This window comes from Cavia porcellus, unplaced genomic scaffold, assembly GCF_034190915.1.
Source record: "Cavia porcellus strain 051 isolate PalLab524CR breed Dunkin Hartley unplaced genomic scaffold, mCavPor4.1 scaffold_4, whole genome shotgun sequence".
NCBI classification, from domain to species: domain Eukaryota; kingdom Metazoa; phylum Chordata; class Mammalia; order Rodentia; family Caviidae; genus Cavia; species Cavia porcellus.
This window is the reverse complement of record NW_026947487.1, coordinates 27390868-27416427: the sequence shown is the minus strand read 5'-3', so window position 1 is coordinate 27416427 and position 25560 is coordinate 27390868. Positions and strand designations below refer to the sequence as shown.

At 36.9% G+C, this 25560-nt stretch overlaps 1 protein-coding gene across 1 annotated transcript; it reads left to right on the top strand.

Annotated features, from left to right (window-relative positions):
* The first annotated feature begins 1925 nt into the window (after window positions 1-1925).
* On the top strand, window positions 1926-9860 carry LOC134475677 (endogenous retrovirus group K member 13-1 Env polyprotein-like). The gene is made up of 2 exons (XM_063246920.1): window positions 1926-2477; window positions 7348-9860. The coding sequence occupies exon 2, from the start codon at window positions 7351-7353 to the stop codon at window positions 9433-9435; it is 2085 nt and encodes a 694-aa protein (XP_063102990.1). The 5' UTR covers window positions 1926-2477; window positions 7348-7350; the 3' UTR covers window positions 9436-9860.
* Window positions 9861-25560: the final 15700 nt, after the last annotated feature.

Here is a 25560-nt window from a genome sequence, read left to right as displayed (position 1 = left end):
AACCTCAACTAATTTTGGACGAGGCCAAAGTTTCCTAATCTCAAATCATAAGCATAGTGGGACAAATATAATACTGAGAAAATTTTTTCAAAAAATGTTGTATATTAAATTTAAAAATTATTCTTTATTCTGATGAATTTTATAGGAAGTGATTATTATGTATGGTTTTATTATTTTTAATGTCCTTAATTACCAAAAGATAAAGTTTTAAAGACTATACCCAAAATTTTAAAATTTCACTAGATTACAAACATCCCAAATCTACAAATTACTTTTCCAGTTATGAAATTCTGCCTGCCCACTTTCCAGGGGTTATACTAGCCTTTTATTGTATAATTAATGATGGTATTTGAGCACAAGCGGGCTGTCAAAAGAGCAAATTTCACAACTGCCTCTGACAAAACAGCACAGTTCTCCTGAAAAATAAAAATTTTAACATGTCTAAAAAGTTATTTTACCATACTGGATAACTTTCCAATTCAAACAGCATAGGAACCACTGTCAACTGAGAAAACCAAGGAAAGCAAATGTATAATATTTAAATCAGGATCCAACTCCATCTACTTCTACACTGGCCCAGATAATGAGGGAATAAAATGAGGTTGTGGAGAGAACAATTTCACATCCAATGTGGGAAGTCAGAGGAAATGGGATTTGATAGGAAGGGGCGTGGTCTCAGAAGCCACAATATGTCTCTTTCATTCTTATGATATGAAAGCCACACCACTTAAAATTGAAAAGAAAAATAACAGGAACAAATGGCATTCAATATAATAACACATGTCTAGCTCTTAGCCAGATATTTTTTCAGGGAATGCATACAACCTATTTAGTTACTTTCTCATCACTACAATGAAATACATGACACCTGCATCTTGAAGTTTATTTTAGCTCGCATTCTTCAAACTTTTCAGTCCATGGTTAGCAGGATCAAACACAGAAATGGCATGGTAGAAGGCCCTGCTGCAGAGGAAAGTTGATAATGTTCTAGTGACCAAGAACCAGAGAGACAAGTAAAGATCTGGGAAGGGAGAATACTCTTACAGGTCACACCCACAGTGGCCTGCCTCTTACAACCAGACCCCACCTCCTACGACATCAACTATATCACTCCCATAATTCAATCATCATCAAAAGGCCCTCTCCATTAGCACATGAGGGCTTTGAGAAAAATTCTTGGCCTAAACCACGATAATTCTATTCAGTTCTCAAAAAACTCGTGCACATCTATTTATGCAAAATGCATTTAGTCTAGCTCAAAGAGTTGCCAAATTCTTCATAGTTCTAGCATTGCTGAAAAGTCCACATCCAGAGTCTCCTCTAAGAGTCAAAGTAAAGTTTAACCATATCTGTAAAAATCAAAATAAAAGAGAAAGTTTACAATGGCATGGGGCAAACACTGTCATTCCCAAAGGGAGGAATCGGTATAGAAATAAATAGAACCAAAGTGTCTTAGTCACTTTACTCATACTGAGACAATATTCTGACATCCAAATTAATGGGAGAAAGATTCAAGTAGTTCACAGTTTGTAGAGGTTTTAATCTATAATCAGCTGGCTCCAAGGTCAGATGGTTTGGCAAAGGGGAATGGTAGAGGAGAAAACAGTTCATGGCAGGCAGAAGATGGCAAAATCAAGCAAGTAAAGGACCTTACAAGGGTCTTTCTACTCCTTTTATCTTATCCAGGCTACTTAAGGCAGGTAACATTGACACCCTTAGACCTAGCACCCTTGATCTTAGCATCACACCAAGAATCAATTCCAGTGTCACACATTTTAGATCCAGGCACCTCTGAAAAAGCCCCACTTACGACTGCATGAGGCATTAGTGGGACACCTAGACACAAAGCAAGACTGAAACCTGTGGGGGATGAGGTGTCACTTTGTAGGCCCAACCCCCTCTAACCTGCAATTTACAATAGCCGCCCTGGTATGCGAGAAGGAGGTAGAACGGGAATGCCTGTTCTCAGTGAGCCCTCACCCTCTGGAATCCATACTGTGAGCTGGCTTTGTTTTGCAGAAGTCTTGAGGAAGTGGCTGGCCACCCTTTGTGACACTAACAGCAGACAAATTAACAACATTCTTGAGCTAATGAATTTCTTCCTGGGCTAGAGAAGTTGTGAGAACTGGTTGTGATTATTTACTTCACTTAGATAGTTTTAGAATAAACATTGTAGTCTGTCACGTTGTAGCTTGCCACAAAGAATGCCTTTTCACTACTTAATTATCTGGGCTCTGTGAATTGATCGGGTTTACTATATATGAATCCTAAAATAAAGATTGTGCGTACAGTGCAGTGCAGTGCAGTGTAACGCGGTGCAGACAGCAAAGGTGTCTCTCCTGTCTTTCTTTTCCAAGCGCTGTACCCCCCGTGTCCCGACAAGGCGTGCGTGTTTACCTTGCCCGGAGTTCAGAGTGCTCTAGACACTCACGACAAGTGGCGCCCGAATTCAGGGACTCCGAAGGTCGCTTAGGAAGGTAAGTATAATTTTATTACGGGGAAATGGGACAATCTGCTTCCTCTCCTTTCTTAAAAATTCTTAAACATTTATTATCTATATATGGCATATCGCTCAGGTCAGCTGACTTGGATATGTGTATTGATACAATTAAAGAATATAATCCTTGGTTTCCAGATGAAGGAACTTTGGATGTAGAAGTATGGAGGAAGGCAAGGGTTAGTATAGAAAGGGCTATGCAACAGGAGGAGAAGATTCCTTTACGTTTTTGGGCTATTTGGTCGGTTGTGTACTCTTTATTAAAAGCTATGGAAGATGAACATATTGTAGAAAATCTTCAACTAGAAATTAAGCCAGTTATTCAGGAATTGCCCCTCACAGAGGAGGAGCAGAATGTAGTTCAAAATGACGCTATCGCTTTAAGTAGTGAAAAGGCGTCCAAACTAAAAGTAAAATCCACTACAGCCGACTCAGCTTTAGCTGCCGCAGCAATATCAAATTATGACAATCGCCCAATTTTACAGGCTATACAGCATTTAACACAAGAGGTGAAACAACTCTCCGTTAAGCAGAACCCGCCTGTAGTTCCCTCTGCACCTCCTCCATCTAACCCTAATTGGAGTAAAGCCAAGCTAGCTTTGGCTGATTTACCAAAATTAGGGGATTCTGATGAGGAAAAGCCTGCCTTTGCTTTCCCTGTAATCAGACCTCAGCCAATAGATGGAGAGGCAGTTCCCCCTAGATGGGAAGCATTTAATATGGATGATTTAGCAAAATTAAAAAAGGCTGTAACCCTTTATGGCCCTCAGGCTCATTACACTAGAGAATTAATAACATCGGTAGCAGATCACTATGGTAATCTTGCTCCTTATGATTGGAAAGCCTTGGCCAAAATTCTTTTAAAGGAGCCAGAATATTTACAGTGGCACATGTGGTTTATGGAAGGTTGTGCGGAAAAGGCAAGACAAAATGCTGACGATCGAGATCCGAATATTAGACTCCTTTCTTATCCCATGCTCTCTGGTACAGGTTTCTTTGATACTGTTGAGCATCAGGCAGGAGCTCCAAGAGAGATTCATGCTCAATTAAAAGATATTGCTTTAAAAGCTTGGGATAAAATACGGCCTAAAGGATCAGAATATGGATCTTGGGCTAAAGTTCTGCAAGGAGCCAATGAACCGTATGTTGAGTTCGTTGCAAGACTTCAAAATGTTATAGAAAAAACAGTAGTGGGACAAGACTTACAAGAGCATCTCTTAAAAATGTTAGCTTTTGAAAATGCTAATGATGAATGCAAAAGGGCTTTAATTCCAATAAAAGATACTGGAACGATTGACAATTTTATAAAACAATGTAAAGATTTAAATTCAGAATCTAGGAAAATGCAACTGTTTGCTGAGACCATGGCAACCACGTGGACTAATTGGCAATCTAAAAAGGAACAGTCTTTAAAATGTTTTAATTGTGGTCAGATAGGACATGTAAAGAGGGCCTGTCCAAAACTTGTAGGCAATGATCAAAAAAAGAGATCTAGAGCTCCTGGCTTATGTCCAAAATGCAAGAAGGGAAATCATTGGGCTCGTGAATGCAGGAGTAAACAAGTTAATTCAGCTGAACAAAAGGGAAACGGGAGAACGGGCCCTACCCCGGGCCCCGGACAAATCAATGGGGTAACTCTACCGTATTCTCCCTACAGCCAGCCACCCAACACAGTGCCGCAGTGGACATACCAGCCTTAAAAGATGTAGAATTAAGAGGAGGACAATCTCCCGTGAGAATTCCTACAGGAATTTTTGGTCCTCTGCCTGCGGGAACTTTTGGCTTGCTCACGGGTAGATCTAGTTTAAATCAAAAAGGCATTACTGTTCACTTAGGAATTATAGATGCAGATTATACTGGAGAAATTCAGATTCTGATGTCCTCACTTACAGATTATAAATTATTAAAGGGAGAACGTATAGCTCAACTCATTTTACTGCCTTATATCCCAATAGGATCCTCTGTTGTTCAGCGAACAGGAGGGTTCGGCAGCACTAACCCTATTAATGTAATGTGGACAGCTAAATTATCTCAACAACAACCTCTTATTAATATTTTTATTGAGCATAAGAAAATTCAGGCTCTTATAGATACAGGCTCGGATATTACTATTGTTAAACCTACTGATTGGCCTTCTCATATTACTTATACTATTATTCCATGTAATATAAAAGGAGTAAGTAAAACTCCAGTAAATACAATTGGACAAGCCACAATGCATATACATATAAAAAATGAAGAGGGTCAAGTTGCTGTTATTAAACCTTATATCTTAGAGGTACCAGTTTCTATTTTAGGAAGAGATGTATTAGAACAATGGGGAGCTTATATACATTTTTAATATTTTGCATGTTTCTACAGCCTAGGGAAATGAATCCTTTAAAGCTTAATTGGAAAAATGATGACCCAATTTGGATAGATCAGTGGCCTATGACTACTCAAAAGTTACAGGCAGCGCAGGAATTGATTGATCAACAGCTTTTTCTACATCACATAGAACCATCCACATCTCCTTGGAATTCTCCAATATTTGTGATAAAAAAGAAATCAGGCAAGTGGAGACTTTTAACGGACTTACGTGCTGTAAATTCATCCTTAATTCAAATGGGAGCCCTTCAGCCCGGTATTCCTTTACCCTCAGCGCTCCCTGCTGGTTGGTTTGTATATGTTATAGATTTGCAAGATTGTTTTTTTAACATCCCATTACATCCAGAAGATAGAAAACGGTTTGCTTTTTCAATTCCTCAAACAAATTATCAAAGACCTTATCAAAGATATCAATGGAGGACTTTACCCCAAGGAATGAAAAATTCCCCAACTATATGTCAAATTTATGTTGATGCAGCATTAAAACCAGTGCGTGCACGATGGCCTCAGGTTTATACGGCTCATTTCATGGATGATATTTTATTCTCATATAGTGATAAAAATGTTTTAGAAGATATTTTAAAAACTTTACCTCAATATTTTTCTCCGTTTGGACTTGTAATAGCACAGGATAAAATTCAAAAGGAAGAAGTTAGTCATTATTTGGGATATATTCTTACTAGACAAAAGGTGATTCCACAAAAAATGTCTATTAGGAGAGATAAGTTATCCACTTTAAATGATTTTCAAAAATTATTAGGGGATATTAATTGGCTTCGTCCCACACTAGGTATTCCTACCCATGCATTACAGCATTTGTTTGCTACTCTACAGGGCTCTTCAGATCCATCCAGCCCTCGTTCTTTAACAACAAAAGCCGAGCAAGAATTACAGTTTGTAGAACAACGAATTAAGGATGCATTTTTAATTAGGATTGATCCTAAATTGCCTCTAACTTTATATATTATTAATACTTTTCAATATCCCTCTGCAGTTTTAGGTCAAAATGCTATGCCAGTAGAATGGGTATTCACTAAAACTAAGCAATCTAAAAATGTTATGCCTTATATTGACATGGTTGCAGCTTTAATTATGAATGGTAGAGCTCGTTCTATAACTTTGATAGGAGAAGATATAAACAATATAGTTATCCCTTTAACTAAGGAACAATGGGAATATTTGTTGTCAATTACTGAAACCTTACAAATTGCTTTAGCAGATTTCATGGGAACTTTTTCATATCATTTTCCTAAAAGTAAATTATGGGATTTTTTTTAGACGTCAACAATTTGTGGTTAATACCTTATTAGCTGTACAGCCAATTCCACAAGCTTTGACTATATTTACAGATGGATCTAAAAATAAAGCTGCATATTGGACTCAAAAATCTTACTGGGTACGTCAGACAAATTTTAACTCTGTACAACAAAATGAACTTTTTGCTATATTACAAGTGTTTTTAGATTTTCATAACCAACCTATTAATATTATAGCCGATTCGGCCTATTCTGTTGGAGTAGTGACAAATATCTATTCAGCTGTGTTATATTCTAATAAGCCTGCTTTATTGTCTTTATTTCAAAATTTACAAATACATGTTCAAAAAAGAAATCATTCTTATTTTATTACTCATTTACGTTCTCATTCTCAGTTACCCGGACCATTAGTATCAGGTAACAATGCAGTGGATTCCTTAGTTATGTTCACCACACCCGTTGAAGAACATCAATTTAATCATGCAAATGCAGGACATTTGCATCTTAAATATAAGATACCTTTTACAAAAGCTAAACAGATTGTAAAAGCTTGCCCTATTTGTAGACCATTACATTTAAGAATTATTCCCGCAGGTGTCAACCCTCGAGGAATTCAACCTAATGAGTTATGGCAAATGGATATTACACATGTACCTTCTTTTGGCCGGCTTTCTTATGTACATGTAGTTATTGATACCTATTCTTCATTTCTATGGGCTACTGCTCAACAGGGAGAATCCACTAAAAATGTTATTGTACATTTATTGGAGACTTTTACAGTTATGGGAATTCCTTCTAAAATCAAAACAGATAATAGACCTGCTTATACTAGCAAAACATTTAAACAATTTTGCGATCTCCATAATATTATTCATATTACAGGGATTGAATATAACCCCCAGGGTCAAGCTATTGTTAAAAGAGCACATGGCACTCTTAAGTTACAAATTAAAAAATTAAAAAGGAGGAGTCAGGAGGATATTCAGATACCAATACTGTTTAAATTGCAAAACAGTCCAAAAACATTACTGCATCAAGCATTGTTTATTTTAAATTTTCTCAATTTACCACAAGGTGAAATATTAACAAGAGCTGAAAAACATTTTGAACAGCAACAACAGCCTTTTGTGATTAATGAACCTATTTGGACTAAAACAGCTCCAGAGGCTGAATGGGAGAGGGGCACATTGCTCTATAGGGGGAAAGGTTTTGGTTATATCTCCACAGAAAATGGAATTCAGCAGTGGGTCCCTGGACGATGGATCAGGACCCGCGTCTCCAGATCCTGTTCACCAGCCCCGGAGACAACTCCCCAAGGAACCGGAACCGTGCCTTCAGAAGCGAGCGCGAAACCAGCTAGAGGCTGAGGATGCTGAGCTTGTTCCTATCGCAGCCATGGCCAGATTAAAGCTAAGAAAATCCCGCCGCTCACAGCGACCAAATTTAAATCCCCTCCCTACATGGGGACAATTAAAGAAATTGACCATAGAAGGGCAACGGCTTGTCCTTCAAGCAGGAAAGCCTTTAAACCCTGAAAACTTGTTTTTAGCTTTATGTGCCTTGCTCACTGTTGCGTCGGGGACTGAGGTACCTCCACATTCGTACTGGGCATATATTCCAAATCCCCCTTTATTAGAACCTGTAAAATGGGGAACTAGTGATATTTTACTTTATACCACACCTAGAGAAATTTTGTCAGCACCGTGGGCTGATTTAACCCCCCACAATCAAGATGATGGGACACTATTCAATTTTACTTATTATGGTAATCAAAGGCCTATTTGCATTGGGGAACCGCCTTGCATCCCTCTGGGATGGCAGTATTGGATTCAACATGGAATAAAAGCAGGCAACAAAAGGACAAGGCTTCAAGCCTTGGCTGCTCAAACCTTTAATGTTACCTGGAAAAATTTAACAGCACCTGATACAAATACATTTCCTGTATGCCCTGAATTCACTTATAAAAATATTTCTTATAATCCCATAATTTGGCAACTATGTATGGGAAAATTTGCTAAAAATATTGATGGGTATATTATTTGGGGACCATTTGGAAAATTCGTTAATGGATGTGCTGAATGGAATGAGACAAGATGTAATCTCTCTGTTGTGTATAGTCTTCCAGATCCAAAGAAAATAACTGACGGAGCTCCTATATTTCAACAAAAGACGGCTCTCTTGTGGTGGGGAGATGGTGGAATCGCTAACCCTGCTGTTGCAGCCGAAGAATACCCTCATCACCTTCAAAATCATATTTGGAAGATCCCAGCCGCTATGCAACCTGTAACCTTGTACAATGTTTCATATTCAGGGACTAGTCGATCTGTATCTACTACTTATAATTTTACTAGGTTTAAAATGTATAATATTACTGTTTGTGCACCTCTACCTTATGTCTTTTTAGTGGGAACTTTTAATTTTACACATTTTTCTTGTACTTGTTTAAATTGTCAATTGTTTACATGCTTAAATAGCACACTAAATTTCACTAAGCCTTATACAGTTATGCTGTTACAACAAAAAACTCATATTTGGTTGCCTGTAAATTTAACTCGACCTTGGTCTCAAGACCCGGTAATTTCTGTTACTACTGAATTTTTTAAACATCTGTTAAAACGTACAAAAAGATTTATTAGAATAGTGGTTGCTGTACTGTTAAGTCTGATAACTGTAGCCTCTCTAGCAGCAGTCTCAGGAGTAGCTTTACATACCTCTTTGCAAGAAAAACATGTTGTCGAATTATGGCATGAGAATTCTCATGAACTTTGGTTAACTCAGTGGCAAATAAACGCCAAACTACAACAACAAATAGACCTCCTTAAACAAACAGTTGAATGGATGGGTAGAAAAATATTGGCTCTTCAGCATCAAGTGTTTTTAAAATGTGATTGGAATTCAACTACTTTCTGTATAACCCAACGACCTTATAATCAGACAGAACATGAATGGGAAATGATTAGAATGTATTTAAATGGAAACACCTCTGCCCAGGAGGAAATAGAATCTTTGCATAATCAAATTGACAAGGATTTTGCAAAGCAAAATGATGATGAATCCCTAGCACAATTCGCGCAATTGCTTGCTCAATCTTTGAAAGGATTAGATTCCAAAGGAATCTGGCAGAGCATAACCCACACTTTTAGTGGCATGGGACTTAGTTTAATTATAGTTCTCATTGCCATAGTTCTTGTGTATTTTTACTGCATAAGACGAAATGCTATTAATAACCTGATCTTATGGAAATTGTTGTTAAAAAATAAAAAGGAAGGAAGTGTGGGGGATGAGGTGTCACTTTGTAGGCCCAACCCCCTCTAACCTGCAATTTACAATAGCCGCCCTGGTATGCGAGAAGGAGGTAGAACGGGAATGCCTGTTCTCAGTGAGCCCTCACCCTCTGGAATCCATACTGTGAGCTGGCTTTGTTTTGCAGAAGTCTTGAGGAAGTGGCTGGCCACCCTTTGTGACACTAACAGCAGACAAATTAACAACATTCTTGAGCTAATGAATTTCTTCCTGGGCTAGAGAAGTTGTGAGAACTGGTTGTGATTATTTACTTCACTTAGATAGTTTTAGAATAAACATTGTAGTCTGTCACGTTGTAGCTTGCCACAAAGAATGCCTTTTCACTACTTAATTATCTGGGCTCTGTGAATTGATCGGGTTTACTATATATGAATCCTAAAATAAAGATTGTGCGTACAGTGCAGTGCAGTGCAGTGTAACGCGGTGCAGACAGCAAAGGTGTCTCTCCTGTCTTTCTTTTCCAAGCGCTGTACCCCCCGTGTCCCGACAAGGCGTGCGTGTTTACCTTGCCCGGAGTTCAGAGTGCTCTAGACACTCACGACAGAAACCCAGCAGGGCAAAAGTTAAATTCTGTAGCTTCGTGTCCAGTATCCAGGGCAAGTTGTGATGATGAGACAATACCAAAGGGCTTGAATGACCTCTGTCATGTTGCCAGTTTCTGCTCTCACGATTTCTCTTGAGCTAGCTTAACAATGTCTGAGTTTTCCTCAGAAGTTCCACCTTTCTCACATCTCCAGTTTCCTGGAGTATCTACTTAACTTTTGGCTTCATTCTCACAACTTCATGTACTTCCCTCTAGAGGCCACACTACCTGGCCTCCTACTTCTTCTGAAACCTAGGAGACTCTAGATCCCACAACTCTTTCATTCTGCATGCATATAAAACTGACATCATGTAGATAGTGGCAAGTTTTTCCACCAGCTCAAGTAGTAGACAGACCCCTTTGAATCATGGCTGCAGAGACCTCTGGGTGTACAGAGGACTTAGAATTGTAGATGGAATCCCAAGCAACCAACTCCCTAGTGACTGTTTTAGAGTAAAATGTCCAGGAACTACCTTCTTATAGCAAAGTCTTTGATTTTTGCACTTTTAAGCCAGAGATGATTGGAAACTAGTAGATTTCTGAAATACTCTCATGGTAGATTCCTAAAATACTCTCGAGGTATCTTTCAATTGTCCTGATGCAAAGTACCTGGCTTCTGATCTTTTCAGTAACCAAACTTTCCTTAGCATTTCTTCTTTGGCTATCAGCAAAAGTTTTCAAATTGACTTTGTGCTTCTGCTTCTCACTGTAAACCTTACAAAAACCCTGTCTATGGATGCATGAGGTTTTGAAGGACATTTTTAAACTAAATAAATAAATGATATACTGGAAAAATGTATACTAGTTAAAAGAGTAGCAGAGACAACAGTAAATTACATTCATGTAGGGATAATTTACTTGGGGAACTTTAGAGGTAGAAAATAATTAACAAAGACAGCTTGCATAGAGAAGCAGCAATGAAACCTGCATCTCCTAAAAAAATAATCAAGATGCAGGATAGAGAAAATGACATATGAAATGAAATTATATAAAGAGATCTAAAACAGGTTCTAGAAGAAGAATTTGAATGCAAGGCAAACAGTACCAGTAGGCCCTTTTCTTAGTTTCTTTTAGCATGTCTTCCTCCCCATAATTTTATCTTTCTCCCTGATTTCACTGAACAAAGCAAAATACCCCAGACTCCCAACTTCATGAACAGGTATTCATTGCTTACAGACTGAATCTTGTCAGTACACATGTGCATAAGGTCAGCTAAGATCAGTGCATTCTGGGGAGTCTGTAGGAGTGGTAAGGTTACCAGGATCCTCAGTCAAATGAACATTATACAACTTGCATTTGTATTCACAAGTCCAAGATTTTTATTATCTTTAATCTGCTGAACCACAGTAGGAATTCAGGAAGGAAATTAAAATTGCATGAAGAAACTCTCATTATTAAATTCATTTTGACTTAGTACTTTGAGAGATTATATTTCTTGCAATGTGCTTCAATAAGTTATAGTACTTATCTTATACTTACCTTCATTTTTTATATTTTTCTGGGCATTTTTAGCCACATAATCCAAAAGGATCATGAATTATGAACATCTACTTTTGTTTATTCCTCTGCTGTCACTTTCATGATTATTTCTGGTTTCATGGTCTTCAGTGTCTAGGATAATTCTTCAATCATTTCCCCTTCTTCCTGGTACATTGAAAGTTCAATTTGAGTGCACACCATCCCCCTCCTCCTTTAAGGAATAACAAGAATGTTCATGTCTTGTTTTAACAAGTGGATGATCTGCCTGAACTTCAGAGTCAGAGCTTCACACTATAAAAGAGAGACCATTATGTTTAACTTTTTGCCCTATGAGAAAAGCAGGATATATCAAGCCTCTACCAAAGTTCTTTTTCTTTTATCCTTATGAGTCCCTCTCATGAGCTAATTTCTTTCATAGACTACATAAGCCCCTTAAAGGGCAGTACTGTTCCCTGACAAGCACACAGGCATGCAGTTAATCATTAATTTTGCATGGTCCACATATGCTATCTGCTGGACTGTACATTGTTTGAGAGACTTCCTCCCATTACTACAAATGCTGCTGTGTAGGGTCAGTGTTAGATCTTTATCTAAACTATTATCAGCAGTCCAGACAGGGCCTTAGAACCTCCCTTTAACAAGTCCAAGTTTCAGAGTTCACAAGGCTGAAACGTACATGAATGCGATAGCATTTTTTTTACGGCCAAACAACAGCTGCAGGGGCAGACTGCAACACACCCTGGCTGAGTATGTGCAGATACCAGCAACAGGTGCACCTTGTCACTAGCGTGTTGTGTGCCTTTAAAAACTGATACTTATTTCTCCATCCAATCAAGTGTTATACCAAGTGCATTTTAGAACTATCTAAAGGAATTCCAAAACATGGTCAAGTAAAATACTAAGGCATTTAAAAAGCAGGAAAAGTAGAACTGACAAGTCTAAGGTAGAGATTACTTTTATTTTACAGCTGTTAAGTGTTCTATTTTGTGAAAATAGGAACTGTCCATCTGCACACTAAAAATATTTCTTAATGACAAGCAATTAAATTATATTATCTTTTCCTTCTTTCGTAGCCATGGTCTAGGGCTCCACTTGGGAGAGAGTTGAAATTCAGCTTCATTGAAAGGAAGAGGAAAGGCAGCCTTGAATATGATTCTGTTCAAATAATCTCTTCCAGCCTTGTGTTGCATGGTATATGAGGACTGGAAGAAGTGAGCCTTGAAGATCCCAGCGTAGAGGCAACATCTTCCGGGGCCAGGTTGCCAGACAGCCTCCAAAGGGAGTGCCCAATAAATGTCAATGTTGTGTGGCTATTTCAACTTTAAAGTAACTTGCACAAATTTACTTGAAAATTAACACAGTCATACAGAGAGGGGAAAGGAACATGTGTTGTTCCCAGACATAATTGAGATTGAATTCTAACCAATTCAGAAACAAGCGTTGCTTTCCACAGTCCTGGAGAAGCCAGCGTCCCTCTGCCAGAAAGGAAGTATTGCAATCTTCAGGAACACAAAGTGCTCTGTATGCATCTTGCAGAAAAAGCAGCCTTGTCATTTGGGCTGGCCATTCATCTTTGTGTGGACTTATGGTACGGGGTGGAGTGAGGAGTTCACTCCCCCTAAAACATTAAGGGTGCTTCTGGGGTCTGCAAGAGTCCAGCCCCAGCTGTGTGTGTGAGGTATTGCTGACACAGGAAAGAGCTTAAGATTATTTTCAAGCTGTTTCATGAATAACACTGATCTATGCCCCAGAGTACTGGGCACTTACCTCCCTTATACAGAGCCTTCCTTTCCCCCAGGATTCTGAGTGAGGTCAGCATCGGCCCATTGAGAAAATCAGAAAGAACCTCGAGACACATTATTCAGACTTAACAGAACTTCTGACATGGGAAAGCTCTCCTTGGAGATCTGCCATGCTTGGATGAAACAGCCTACATTGGGAGATTGTGAATATTCAAGTTATGTAAAAGTTGAATAAAAATAACAATTCTGCTGCTATTTTGTCATTATGACATTTTTGCATTTCGTCTCTTGAAGTTAACCAAAGATGTGAGGGTGACTGCACGGCTGATTCACTGACTTTTACAGTGGGTTTATCTCCATCTTTGCTGGGGAGGCAAAGCTTCATACAGGTTAAATAGGACATAGCAACTAAGGGCCAGGGATGATTCAGTGGCAGGGCACTTTCCTACCGTGAGGTAGATTCTGAGTTCGATTTCAGCACAGATTAAAAAAAGAAAGAAAGAACAGATGGAGCAACTTATAGAAATGATTTTGTTAATCATAATGGTAACATTTTAAAACTACAACATTGATAGTGTCATCCATATTAGTTTTTTTTTAGGAAGAACTGTGGAAAAGTAGAAGCTATTGAAGGATCTGAGTTATTTTAATGAGGTGAGGACCCTCCCTGCCCCAATTCCATTGGCAAGAGAAAGATGACTTACTATTGGCTGTAATTGCCAAAAGCATAATTAATGAAAATTCAAATGCTCTGAATGTCTTCCACTAACTTGTACAAGCAACAAAGAAGTATTTACAAATATAAGCATTACAAATATGAAAGAGACATCAAAAGCATCTGCCAATCAGCAGCAGCAGTGGGTCTGGGTTGGGACTGACATGGGAGACATTTAATTTTCCTCAGTTTACTTGGCAGAGAGAAGTTTCCAGAGCAAGTCAACTTTCAGAAAGCTGAGAGGGTCAAACCCAAGCAACACAGTATCAAAGAGTACGGACTTTTCCATCAGATCAATCTGCATTCAAGCTTTCCTCCATCACTGGGAAGCCCAAGCAAATTCTCTAAACTCTCTAAGTGTTATTTTTTCACTTTAATGATCATTTAGCATGTTGTACTCTAAAGGAAAACAACTAAAGGAAACAGTAGATAACTGAAAGGAGTCATCTTTTACTAGGTATAAGCAAGTGTCTGAAAACAAGAAAAATGAAACAAAAATGCACAAACCCATGTTTAGAATCAGATCAACAAATAAGAACCCATTCAGGAGTTGCAGTGACAAAGCATAAGGTATCAGTTTTCAGAAGCCAGAAAAATATGCATGTATCAAGAGACCAAGAAGTGGATTTGATGAGCTATCTATACTACATTCATTTATGCACACTTTTAGAAAATTTAATTCATAGTGACAATAAGTGTATCAGTGGATTCCTGAATACAGGTGGGAATGATGGGTGGCGGAAGGGAGGAGGGATTGGCAAAGGCACAAGAAAACTTTTAAGGGAGATTAATCTTGATGATTATGGTGAATATGTGTGACAAATACAAATATATTTTAAAATTTGATTACGTACATGTTAGATATGCAAAACTTTTTGTCCATTATAGCTCAATAAAGCTAACAGCTTACAGAAGCATATTCTCATTAAGAAAACAAGCATTGTTTTTTTAAAAAATGAGGCCATATTCTCACACATGGGAAAGTACTTATTTTAAGTAACTCAAAATTAAAATAGTTACTGACATTTTCCTCAAGAATATAGTTCCAGGGCCCGGGATTTAGCTCAGTGGCTTAAGCACCTGCCTGGCAAGCATGAGGTCATGAATTCGATTCCTGGTACAAAAAAAAAAGACTATCTTCCAGTAGCCTGGGATACAGTTCAGTGGCACGGCGCCTGCCTGACAAGTGAGAGGTTGTGCATTTGATCCCTGAACAAAAAAAAGAATATAGTTCCATTTAAACTACTAAAATTGTCACGACTTATTCAAAATACTCAACTTACGCAAAATTACTCAGTTTTATTACTTTGCTGTTTCTTTCTCAGAAAAAATATTATTTCAAAGAAAAGAAGGTGCACTCAAATGACAAGGTTTTAAAGTTTTTAAATAGGAAAACTATTCTTTTAAAATTACAAATTTTATGTAATTTAAAAAATTAAACTGTACACTTTACTTTCCTAAAAAGTGACAGAGAAGTTTATATGCAAAAGACAGAAATGAAAAACTTCTCATTAAAAAGAATCTAAAGATTATGGCTAATATACCTCTCATGTCTTCAAAAACACAAGGTTTGCTGACAGCAAAATACAGGAGAGGTCTTAGATCCAAAATGAAGGCACAACTAAAAACAAAGAGCTGAGCAGTCCAAGAGCTGCAACTACTCTGCATATAGCTGTGTCTGTCGGAGTCTGTTACCAAGTGACTCCTAGTGATTATTTTGTGAACAGCAATGTGGCCTGGGCCTACAAGGAACAGAAATTTCTAAGAATTCCAGATAGTGTCAAGGCACTCAAAGAACTCTGTATCAACAACAATTAGAAAATATTGATCTATCCAATAATCCAGGAAGACAAGAAAAAAATCACATCTATCTCAAACTATAGTAAAGAGTAAAAATAATCCCTTTTGAGAATTCTTCATCATGGTACACCTTTTTTAGGGGTTTAAAATTGTAGTGTTCTTGTAGCCTGGTAAGTCTAGAATGAAAACTTAGTGTTAAAAATTACACTTTAGTCAATCTTTAGATTGACATAAGCCTTGTTTTGGCCTGGCAAAAATGAAACTTGAAATTTCTCCATTGATGGATAGGTCTCCACACAGGATTCTCACAAGCAAAGCCCTACTTATGTCAAACTCATAGCCCAGAATACAGGAAAAGGTAATCCATACAAGCGGCAACCACAAACATAGCAGGGTAAGAAATTCCACTCTCATGGAATCCAAATAATAGAACTCTCTGATATAAACTATATAAACTGAAATGAGTAGGTAGATGTTAATTAAAGATAAAGATCAAAAACAGTACAAAAGAGCAATATGTTATTAAGAAAAAGAAGACAAGGCAAATTTGAAAAAGAACCAGTGGCACATTCAGAAATTTTTTTTAAATGTACATTTACTGTAAAACCAAATGACTGGATTAAGAATGGATGTGATACAGATGAAGAAAACCTTATAAAATAGAGCTAAAGACATAAGTCCAATTAGGCACAAAGAAGAAAATAGGTAGAAGTATGAGAGAAAAAGAAAGATGATAAAGTCTAGTTGGGTAAAATTTTCAGGTCACTGAAAACTATTCTTTTAAGTACTATTTTGGTTTACATTTTAGCTAAACTATGTTACATCAAAGCACAGTAAATCTTATGTAACCTTTCCTTGAAAGCATAAGCCATGCCCCATAATTGCAATTTTAAAAACACAAGTAAGGAACTTTGGGTTCAAAATAATAAATGAAATACATGAAATAACTATTTTCTCAAAAATCCCAGTGAAATCTCAGTAAAGATGTATTAAGAGGAATAAATGCATAACAGAGCTGAGAGAGGGAAGAAACCCAGTGAGCACACAAGAAACATGACACATTAAAGAAGAGAGAAAATATGGAAATTTTATTTCCAATTAGCCAGAGGAGAGAAGCTCTCAGTGCAGAAAAAGTTCAAATAAACGTGGAGAGCTTTCTTTCTCACTGTTCAGGAAGGTGTCTGCTCAGGAAAGTTTAGAAAGCAAGAATAGATAGCCATTCAGCAATGAAAATATTGAATAACTGGCCATACACCAGTATCTTGGCGAGATCACCTGCCTCCACTTCTCTGCACATTCAGAAATATTAGTATCGTGTCTGCAGTGGCCCAAAGGCAGAGAGGTTAGAGATGGTGACACTGTCCTGGGGAGCTGCTGGTGGAGAGCACGCTAAAGGGACAGTTTCCCTAGTTTGGACCTTCGGAATAGAAGAAGCACTGTATGTTGCTCTCTACCCAATGGCAAGTCACTTAAAACAAAAAGATAGCTCTACACAAGGAAAGTCAGTTCATTTCAACATAGTCACTTGTTATCTAAAGATGGGGACACATTCTAAGAAATGGGTTGTGAAGCAATTTTGCTGTTATGTTAACATCATTGCAATATGCTTACACAAACTTAAATTGTACAGGTCAATCACTGGGTGTGGCCTCTTGGTGAAATCAATACATAGTAGGCACAAGATATATGAGGCTGCTGCTACTGTTATGTAGCAGAATGATCCATAGTAAAGTGTGAAAGTACACTCTAAAATAATAATGATAACAGTTGGGCATGGTAGCCCACACCTGTAATCCCAGCACTCCTGAGCTCGATGCAGGAGAACTGCCAATAGTTCAAGGGCAGCCTGGGCTATATGAGTTCAAAGTCAGGCTTTCTTTCCCTGAAAGGAAGAAGGAAGGAAGGAAGGAAGAGATGGAGGGACGAAGAGAAGGGAAGAGAAGGGAAGGGAAGGGAAGGGAAGGGAAGGGAAGGGAAGGGAAGGGAAGGGAAGGGAAGGGAAGGAAAGGGAAGGGAAGGGAAGGGGAAGATATAATAAATATATAAGATGGAAAACTACTATATAATTTCATAATTGTATAGGTATCCTTCTATGTAATTCAGTAGAACATATATTGGTCTTTTTTAAATTTTATTTAAAGAAAGACAAAACAAAATGGAAAATGGGTAGAAATAGTACATACTTTCAAAGAAAGAAAGAAATAGTAATAAATCACTTGTTGATGTTTACACATTGTCCTCTTACAAATAATTGTTCAAGATACAAAAGTGGAACATATAAATGGGCATTCAAACAGGGAGACTGCAAATGGTTCTGTTCAACTATCTAATAAAAACTTAGTAATTTGGCTATCAATCCTATACACTTAAACATGTACACATTTTTCCATATCTTCATTTATGTTGAGATTTAAATAAACTAAAGCAGACTAAAATTGCTCTGAACAAAGATTAATAGTATTGCTAGATTTCACATCATGACACTTTGGAATCAGCATTGGGTACTGTAGTGCTGTTTTTTTTTTCTTTCAAAGCATTTGTTCGTCATATGTCATAAGATCAGTTCTCATAAACTGTTTATAGGTTTTACACAAGCATGAGTCTTAACATGTATTTCTATCCTTTCTATATTAGAGGGAGAATCAGAACAAAACATTCCTATAGATACCTAAAACTAAAAGACATATAAAACTGCTGTACAAGGAGTTCTAACATGGTTACTGTTTTGTCTCTTGTTATCATCAATAGAATTGGCTATATCATCAGATAAAATATAATTGAATATATCAGTACATAACGGTATTAATAGAAATACAACTTTGTAGATAGTGTAGAACTACAGAAACAAGTAGTAATCAAATCAGAATGGGTATCATAGTGAATTGTCATTTTCAGTATAGTTGTCTATACTCTCTGACTTGATACTATCAATCTATCAGTTTTGAATAAAATCTGTCAATACCAAACAGCAATCAGTGAACCAGATTTAATTAAGATCAGTCATGATAAAACAGTATAAGTTTACAGGGATCCATATTAAGTTAATAGGAAATTAAAGATGATTACTGTGCTATATCCTGATATTTTGGGGATAGCTGTCTGTGCCCTCAGATCTAGTGCTTGTATACAAACTGGGACAGAATAAGTTCTATCTAAGCAGAGTGGTGCAAGTAATATGGGTTTTGATTCCTGATACACTATTAGCAGTATCTTCTGCTGTCTTTTTTAAGACTATTCCTGCCCTTTCACTCCCCGAGAGTGTACTGAGTATTTTTGGGTCTCCTCAACACCCTTGGTTTTATATTGGAGGGGGCAACCTGCTATTTACCTAAGTGTTTCCTAACTTTCTCACTCCTGGACTTTATCTCTAGTTGTATTTCTTCACATATTAAAGCCTGTCTTTCCAACCTATCCATAAATGCTGGTCTAGTTGCTCCTATTACTCGCTGGTTCCTTATCACATAAAGTTGTTTTCTCATATTTGATTTTGATCCATATACCTTTCTTCAGGTTAATTATATTTCCTCTAAAGAGCATCTCAGTGGATCCTACTACATGATCCACTCTGCCTGCGATTCTGTCTTTTTTTTTTTCAATTTAATGTATCTAGGCCATCCATATTAGAAATTATATCCAACCTTCTCTGCCTAATTTCTGTTGTGCTCTTTTTCTGTCATTAGTTGTTTATTTGTCTTCTTCATTTTGCTTTTTGTTCCATTCATTGGGGCCTCTCTGTCACTGTTCCTGAAATCCTTGTGCTTTTCTCTTTCTTTAGAAGGTCCTGTAGAATTCTCTGTAGGGTTGGATTGGTGGTTGTGAATTCTCCCAGTTCCTCTTTATCTTGGAAGCATCTTGTTTGTCCATTAATTTCCAGAGACAGTTTTTCAGGGTACATCAATATGGGCTGGAGGTTATTTTCTTTCAGGGCTTGAAATACTTTGCTCCACTCTCATCTCGATTTGATGATTTGTGCCGAGAAGTCTGATATAATTCTGATGGGCTTTCCCTTGTAAGTAATCTGTTTCTTGTCTCTGACAGCTTTTACTATTCTGTTCTTATATTGGATTTCTGGGATCTTGATTATTATATGCCTGGGTGTAGTTATATTTTAGTTGTAAGTGGCTGGAGTTCTGTATGCTTCATACATCTGAATATCTTTTCCTTTTCCTATGTTTGGGAAGTTTTCCCTAATTATTTCTATGAATAGCCTTTGTAGTTCCTTTGTTTGTACCCTGCTTCTTCATTCAGATTCTTTATACTTAAGTTATAGATCCTCTTGTCATCTTCTAGCCTTTGTATTGTTACTGCTTATTTCCTTGATATTTTTAAGAAATTTTTCCTTTCATGATGCCACATTGAAAAATCTGTCCTCTAGTTTGGATAATCTATCCTTAGTTTCTTTCAAGCAGTTTTGCCAGCTTTCAATGGAGTTTTTAATTTCCTGGTAATCTCTTTGAACCTGCTTCATGTATTCTATGTTTCCTCTATTTTCTTCATCAAACAATTTTCCCCTTTTTGTATGTGTTCTTCCATCTGTTTTTTTCTTGAGATGTGCTTAGCATTTCTTTATTATCCTATTTATATCTCACTTTACTTGGTTAAATACTTCACTTTGAACTCATCTATGAAGTCCCAAAGATATTACATTATGTCTATTGGTGCCATGTCTGATATTGCATGTTTGCTGTCCTCATTTTTCTTTGCATTTACCTTTCCTGGATCAGTGTTCTCAGGATTGGGAGTTGGGGATACTTTCTGGTTGCTTCCTCTTCTCATATTTTTTGTTCCTTCCATACAGGTGTATATAGGAGGCCCAGCTTCTTTCTTTGTTGGTTACAGTTTGTCTGAATGGCACCAGCTAGGTGCTCCCACTCATTGCAGTGTACTAGGGAGATACAGACCCGAACAGCCTATGCTGGGCCTGCCCCTCTGGTTCAGTCAACCTGCTGAAGGCTTCACTACGTTAGGGTGCACTGCCAGTCATAGAGACTTCATTTGGGCTGGTCCATTGAGTCTCAGTTTGGGACATGACCCAGGTCAAGTGCTCCCCACCAATTCCACTTGAGAAGGGAGCAGCTAACTGAAATCACTGCAGCCCGTTGTTCTGGCCAGTCTGCCTGGTCCCAGGATATCGTCTGTTGGAGCCTCTTTGTCTATGCAAGGGTTTTTATTCCTGTCACTCACTGCAGGTCGATGCAGAGTTACGCACTAGCTCAGCTCTGCTCTCAGTTCAGTTTGCCAATTCCCATCCTTAGTGCTAATGCACCTCCAATGAGTTGAAACTGGCAGTCTCTCAGGTACTTTGGTAAGTTTCTGCTGTGTGGGTTCCAGCGCAGCAGCAGCAGCGAGTTCAAGCGGCAGTACCAGACTGTAGCTGTTCCAATAGTAACACTAGGACTGTATTTTTAATTGGTTTCTCTCAGCTTAGTTTGTTCCTGGGTCAGGAGGGTCTGTCTCCCTCTGTTCGGAACTCCCCATGCTGTATTATTTTTGGAATCTAATTTGACTATCTCAGGGAGCCTCTATAGCCCACTGTTGTCTATCTGCCATCTTTTTCGAGTCCCACATATATTGTTTATACCACAATAACCTTAATCACATGAAAAGCACACTGTGCTAGACTTTAAGATGGTTACAACACTAGGGGAATAGAGATTCTTCACTCCATTATGGTTATATTAGAAATTCTAATCTTATGGAACCACTGTCATACATGTGGTCCATTTTTGGCTAAAATGTTGTTTTGTATAGATAATGAGAGATTAAACACCATTATGAGAGATTAAAGAGACTGTAATTAATATGAAGATGAATTAGCTTAGCAATAAAGTAAATATATATATATATATATTTTTTTTTTTTTAATAAAGAAGAAACAAGTAGGAGTCCCAACAGGGGTCAAAAACTAAGATAAGCAAATCATGTTCATATATAAAGCAAATTTAACTATAATGTGATTTTGAGAATTTAATAAAATGTAAGAAAAGATAATTCATTTGACATTACTCTAATTCTCCCTTTAATAGCAAAAATTTTGCAGCAAAAATATCTATGCCTTTGTAGTATGGTTCTTATAACCAATATTTACTGTTTTTGAACTGCAAAAGTAACCATATTCCAGGCATAAAAGACTAACACACAGAACAGAATGAAAAACTATACTTTGAAAATATAAAATGGTACAGCTGAGTAGTAAGGATCTGGAAAAGGCAGGAGAAGATATAAAAAGAGAATGAGCAACTTGAAGTTGACAGAAAAGTTTAAGAAATTATTAAGTTATAAATAAAATTTTATAAAGTAAATTTAAAATATATAAAAACAAAATATAGTAGTAGAAAAAAGGTAGGAGAAACTATGATCAACTAAACTATTTCATTTCATAAATGGAATAAATTAAATTCTCTTTAAAGAGAATTACACACAAGAAATAAACCTGTGTGAACATGTTATTAAAGAGGCCATGGTAGGCCAGTGATAGAGCTTAGCAGCACAAGCACCTGCCTGGCAAGCATGAGGTAGTGAGAGCCATCTCCGGTACAAAATAATAATAATAATCCCATGATGAACTGGAAACACCAGCACATACATCTAACCATAGCAGTAAAGAAGGCTGAAGGACCACAAGTTTGAGTCATACTTGAGAAAATTAGTGAGACTTTATCTTAACAAGATAAAACAATTTGGATATGTAGTTCATTTATAGAGTTTGAGCCCTTGTATGGGAAAAATGATAACATTAATAATAACTGTACATTTACAGAAAGGATTAAAGATTAACTTTATTCTATTTTCATATGTAGCCAAATGTGGATGTATGTCTATATATATTCATACATATACACATATATTTGCAAGAAAACAATTGAGAAAAGTGTATGGCAAAAATTCCTTTTAAGACTAAATAATACTATAATTAATCATGTAAAAACTTTTAAGGCATAACTTTAATTTTTAAAAATGCATAGTAAGCATCAAATGATGGTTTTCACCTTTCATTTGGAGTGTGCCCATGATTATTTATGTCTGAACTTAAATTTTTTCAAAATTCCATAAAATGAGATACCTAAAATTAAGGGAGATTATTTCAATTAAATTGCTAGTTCTTGTTAGAAGTTAAAAACTATTATTACCACCAAGTTCTACTTAATAAACAACTATTTATGAAAAACATCTCAGAAACAGCATATGGTGGTATACACCTGTATCCCAGCTCTCAGGCTGAGGCAGGAGGATCCCTATGAGTTTGAAGCCAACCTGGGTTACATGGTGAGTTCAAGCAAGGGCAGCCTGAACGACATCATGAGACTCTCTCAAAAAAACAAAAAACAAAACAAAAAACCTCACAGAATGATATGATAGAGAGATCAGAGTGTTTTTTTAAAGCAGAGACTTCTGTACATTTTCATGCTTTAAAACTTTGTGAGTCTGAGATTAAGGACAGGTCATTTAAATTCTCCAAATCTTAAATTCTGTATTTGAACACTGAAGGTGGCAATCTATCCCAGTGTCACTGTTGGAAAATATTAAGGCAGATAGGTTGGCTGCTTTCACTTGGTGATCCCAGACAAAGTACTGTAGGTGGAATTTCTTTTTTAATTCTATGTTCACTGTGTCTATTGTAGGCATCTGTCATGTGATGAATTTGAATTCCTTTTTATGAATGCCCACTTCATATGGCTTGGCTTAAACATAAGACTTGGTCTTTAGGAGCTCAATACATTGGATACCTATTTTCCCAGCCTCTCATGTCCTTAGGTGAAGTATTTCACTTTGACACTGACAGAGCGTCAGACTCAGATTCTGGACACAGGACATTAGGGAAAAGGTCTGGGGCGCTCACACTGAGTCTGGTGGTTCTTACAGTAGAAGAGCTCCAACACTCAATGCAGAGGTAGTTGCAGTGCATTTACTGGTGCTGCTCAGTAGTTTACTCACGAATTGCTTAGCACCTTGGCTTTAGATCTTACTCCTGGAAATCTTACTTGAACATTATCCTCCAGTCCTTCCAGTGACCCTCTAAGCTGCTCAATATCCTTTCTAAACACTTCATTGCTTTCAACTCAGGGCCTAACTGATAATTGTAGAAATATTGTTGATATTTCTTTTAGCAATCTTGCTCCTTCCCAATTCCAAGTTTATGCCAATAAAAACCAAGGATATCCAGAAGAAATCAGATAAGGTTTTTAAAAAGTATGATTCTATACAACAAGAATTTTCAGTTGTCATCCAGAATTGTGATTAAGATCAATATGAATTATTGATGCCTTGGATATCTGTCTTTCCTTTTAAGCCCAGTAGTTTTGGTATTATGAAATTGGGTACACTGACATTCAGTGCATAGATATTTACAACTGTTATTATCTCTTCCTGTTGAAATGTTGCCCTTACCATTAAGTAGAGGCCAGGAGGATCTATTCTGAACAGTTTTGATTTGAAGGTGGCTGTGTCTGAAAAACAGACAGCTTTTCCTGCTTGTTTTCAGGCTCTAGCTGAATAGAGTATCATTTTTCATGCTTTCATTTTCAGTTTATATATTTCCTTTTGAATGAGATGTAACTCCTGGAGACAATATATGATTGTATTTTTTATCCAATCAATTAGTCTGTGTCTTTTGATTAGAGAATTGAGATCCCTGACATTGAATTATGAATGTGCAAGGACTATGGAACATGATAAAAGACCAAAACTGAATATTTTGTTTAGAATTAGAAGTCAGGATGTACTTAATAACATAGAAATGCTATTCAGTGAAGTAGTAGCAGAAAATTTCCCAAATCTTAAAAAAAAAATCATCCAGGTAGGCAAATAGCATGCATAAAAGAAACTTTACACAACATATTATTATTAAACTATGCTCCTCTATTTTTAAAGTATATATGTACTCTAGATTATTAAACTACTAAAAATACAGGATAAAAGAGAAGAGAGAAGCAGCAAATCACTTATAAAGCAAACTGACCAGAATAGTGGCAAACTTCCAGCAGAAACTCTAAAGACCAGAAGGATCTACATTACTATGTTCAGCAAAGCAATTCTTTAAAATTGAGGGTGAAATACATATCTTTTAAGATTAGCATAAAATAAATTCATGAGCACTAAACCAGCATTATAGAAGAAATTCTATATATAGACAAAGAAGTGAGACAAACATAATCAAGAAATGACATGAAAGGATAATAAAATTAGAGATGAAAAAGGAATACTACAGCAGAAGATAACCAGGAATAAATCTATGAAAGAGGTTTTTTAAAAAAAAAAACCTTCTTCAATGAAAATTATAAAATATTGAAGAAGAAGTTAGACATTAGAAGCTGGAAAGATCTCCCATGTTCATGGATCAGCAGAATTAATATTATCAAAATTCACAAAGCTAGAATCCATATGAAAATAAAAAAGACACTGAATAACCAGAAAAGTACTGAACAAAGTAAAGAATGCTAGAGATATCACAGTGTTCAATTTAAAACATCCTATAGGCCAAAGTAATAAAAACAGCACAATACTGGCATTAAAATAGACATGCAGGCCAATGGAATAAAACAATAAACCCAGAAACACAGTTACACTTATCTGACTCTTAATAAAGTGCCAGAAACATAGGTGGGAAAAAGACAGATCCTTAAGAAAAGGTGCTAGGGAAACCATATAAGCATGTAGAGGAGACTAAAACTAAATCCCTGTCTCACTCTGAACAATATAGATTATTTTGTTTCATAGATTTATTCCTGGTTATTTTTTGAAGCTATTGTAAATGGAATTTTTTCCATACATCTTTTTCAGTGAGTGGTGTTTAGAGAAACTAAAACTTTTGTGTTTTT

What these genes read in the sequence shown, in the direction of transcription:
- LOC134475677 (XM_063246920.1), top strand. Translation starts at nt 7,351, where the DNA reads ATGGAATTCAGCAGTGGGTCCCTGGACGATGGATCAGGACCCGCGTCT.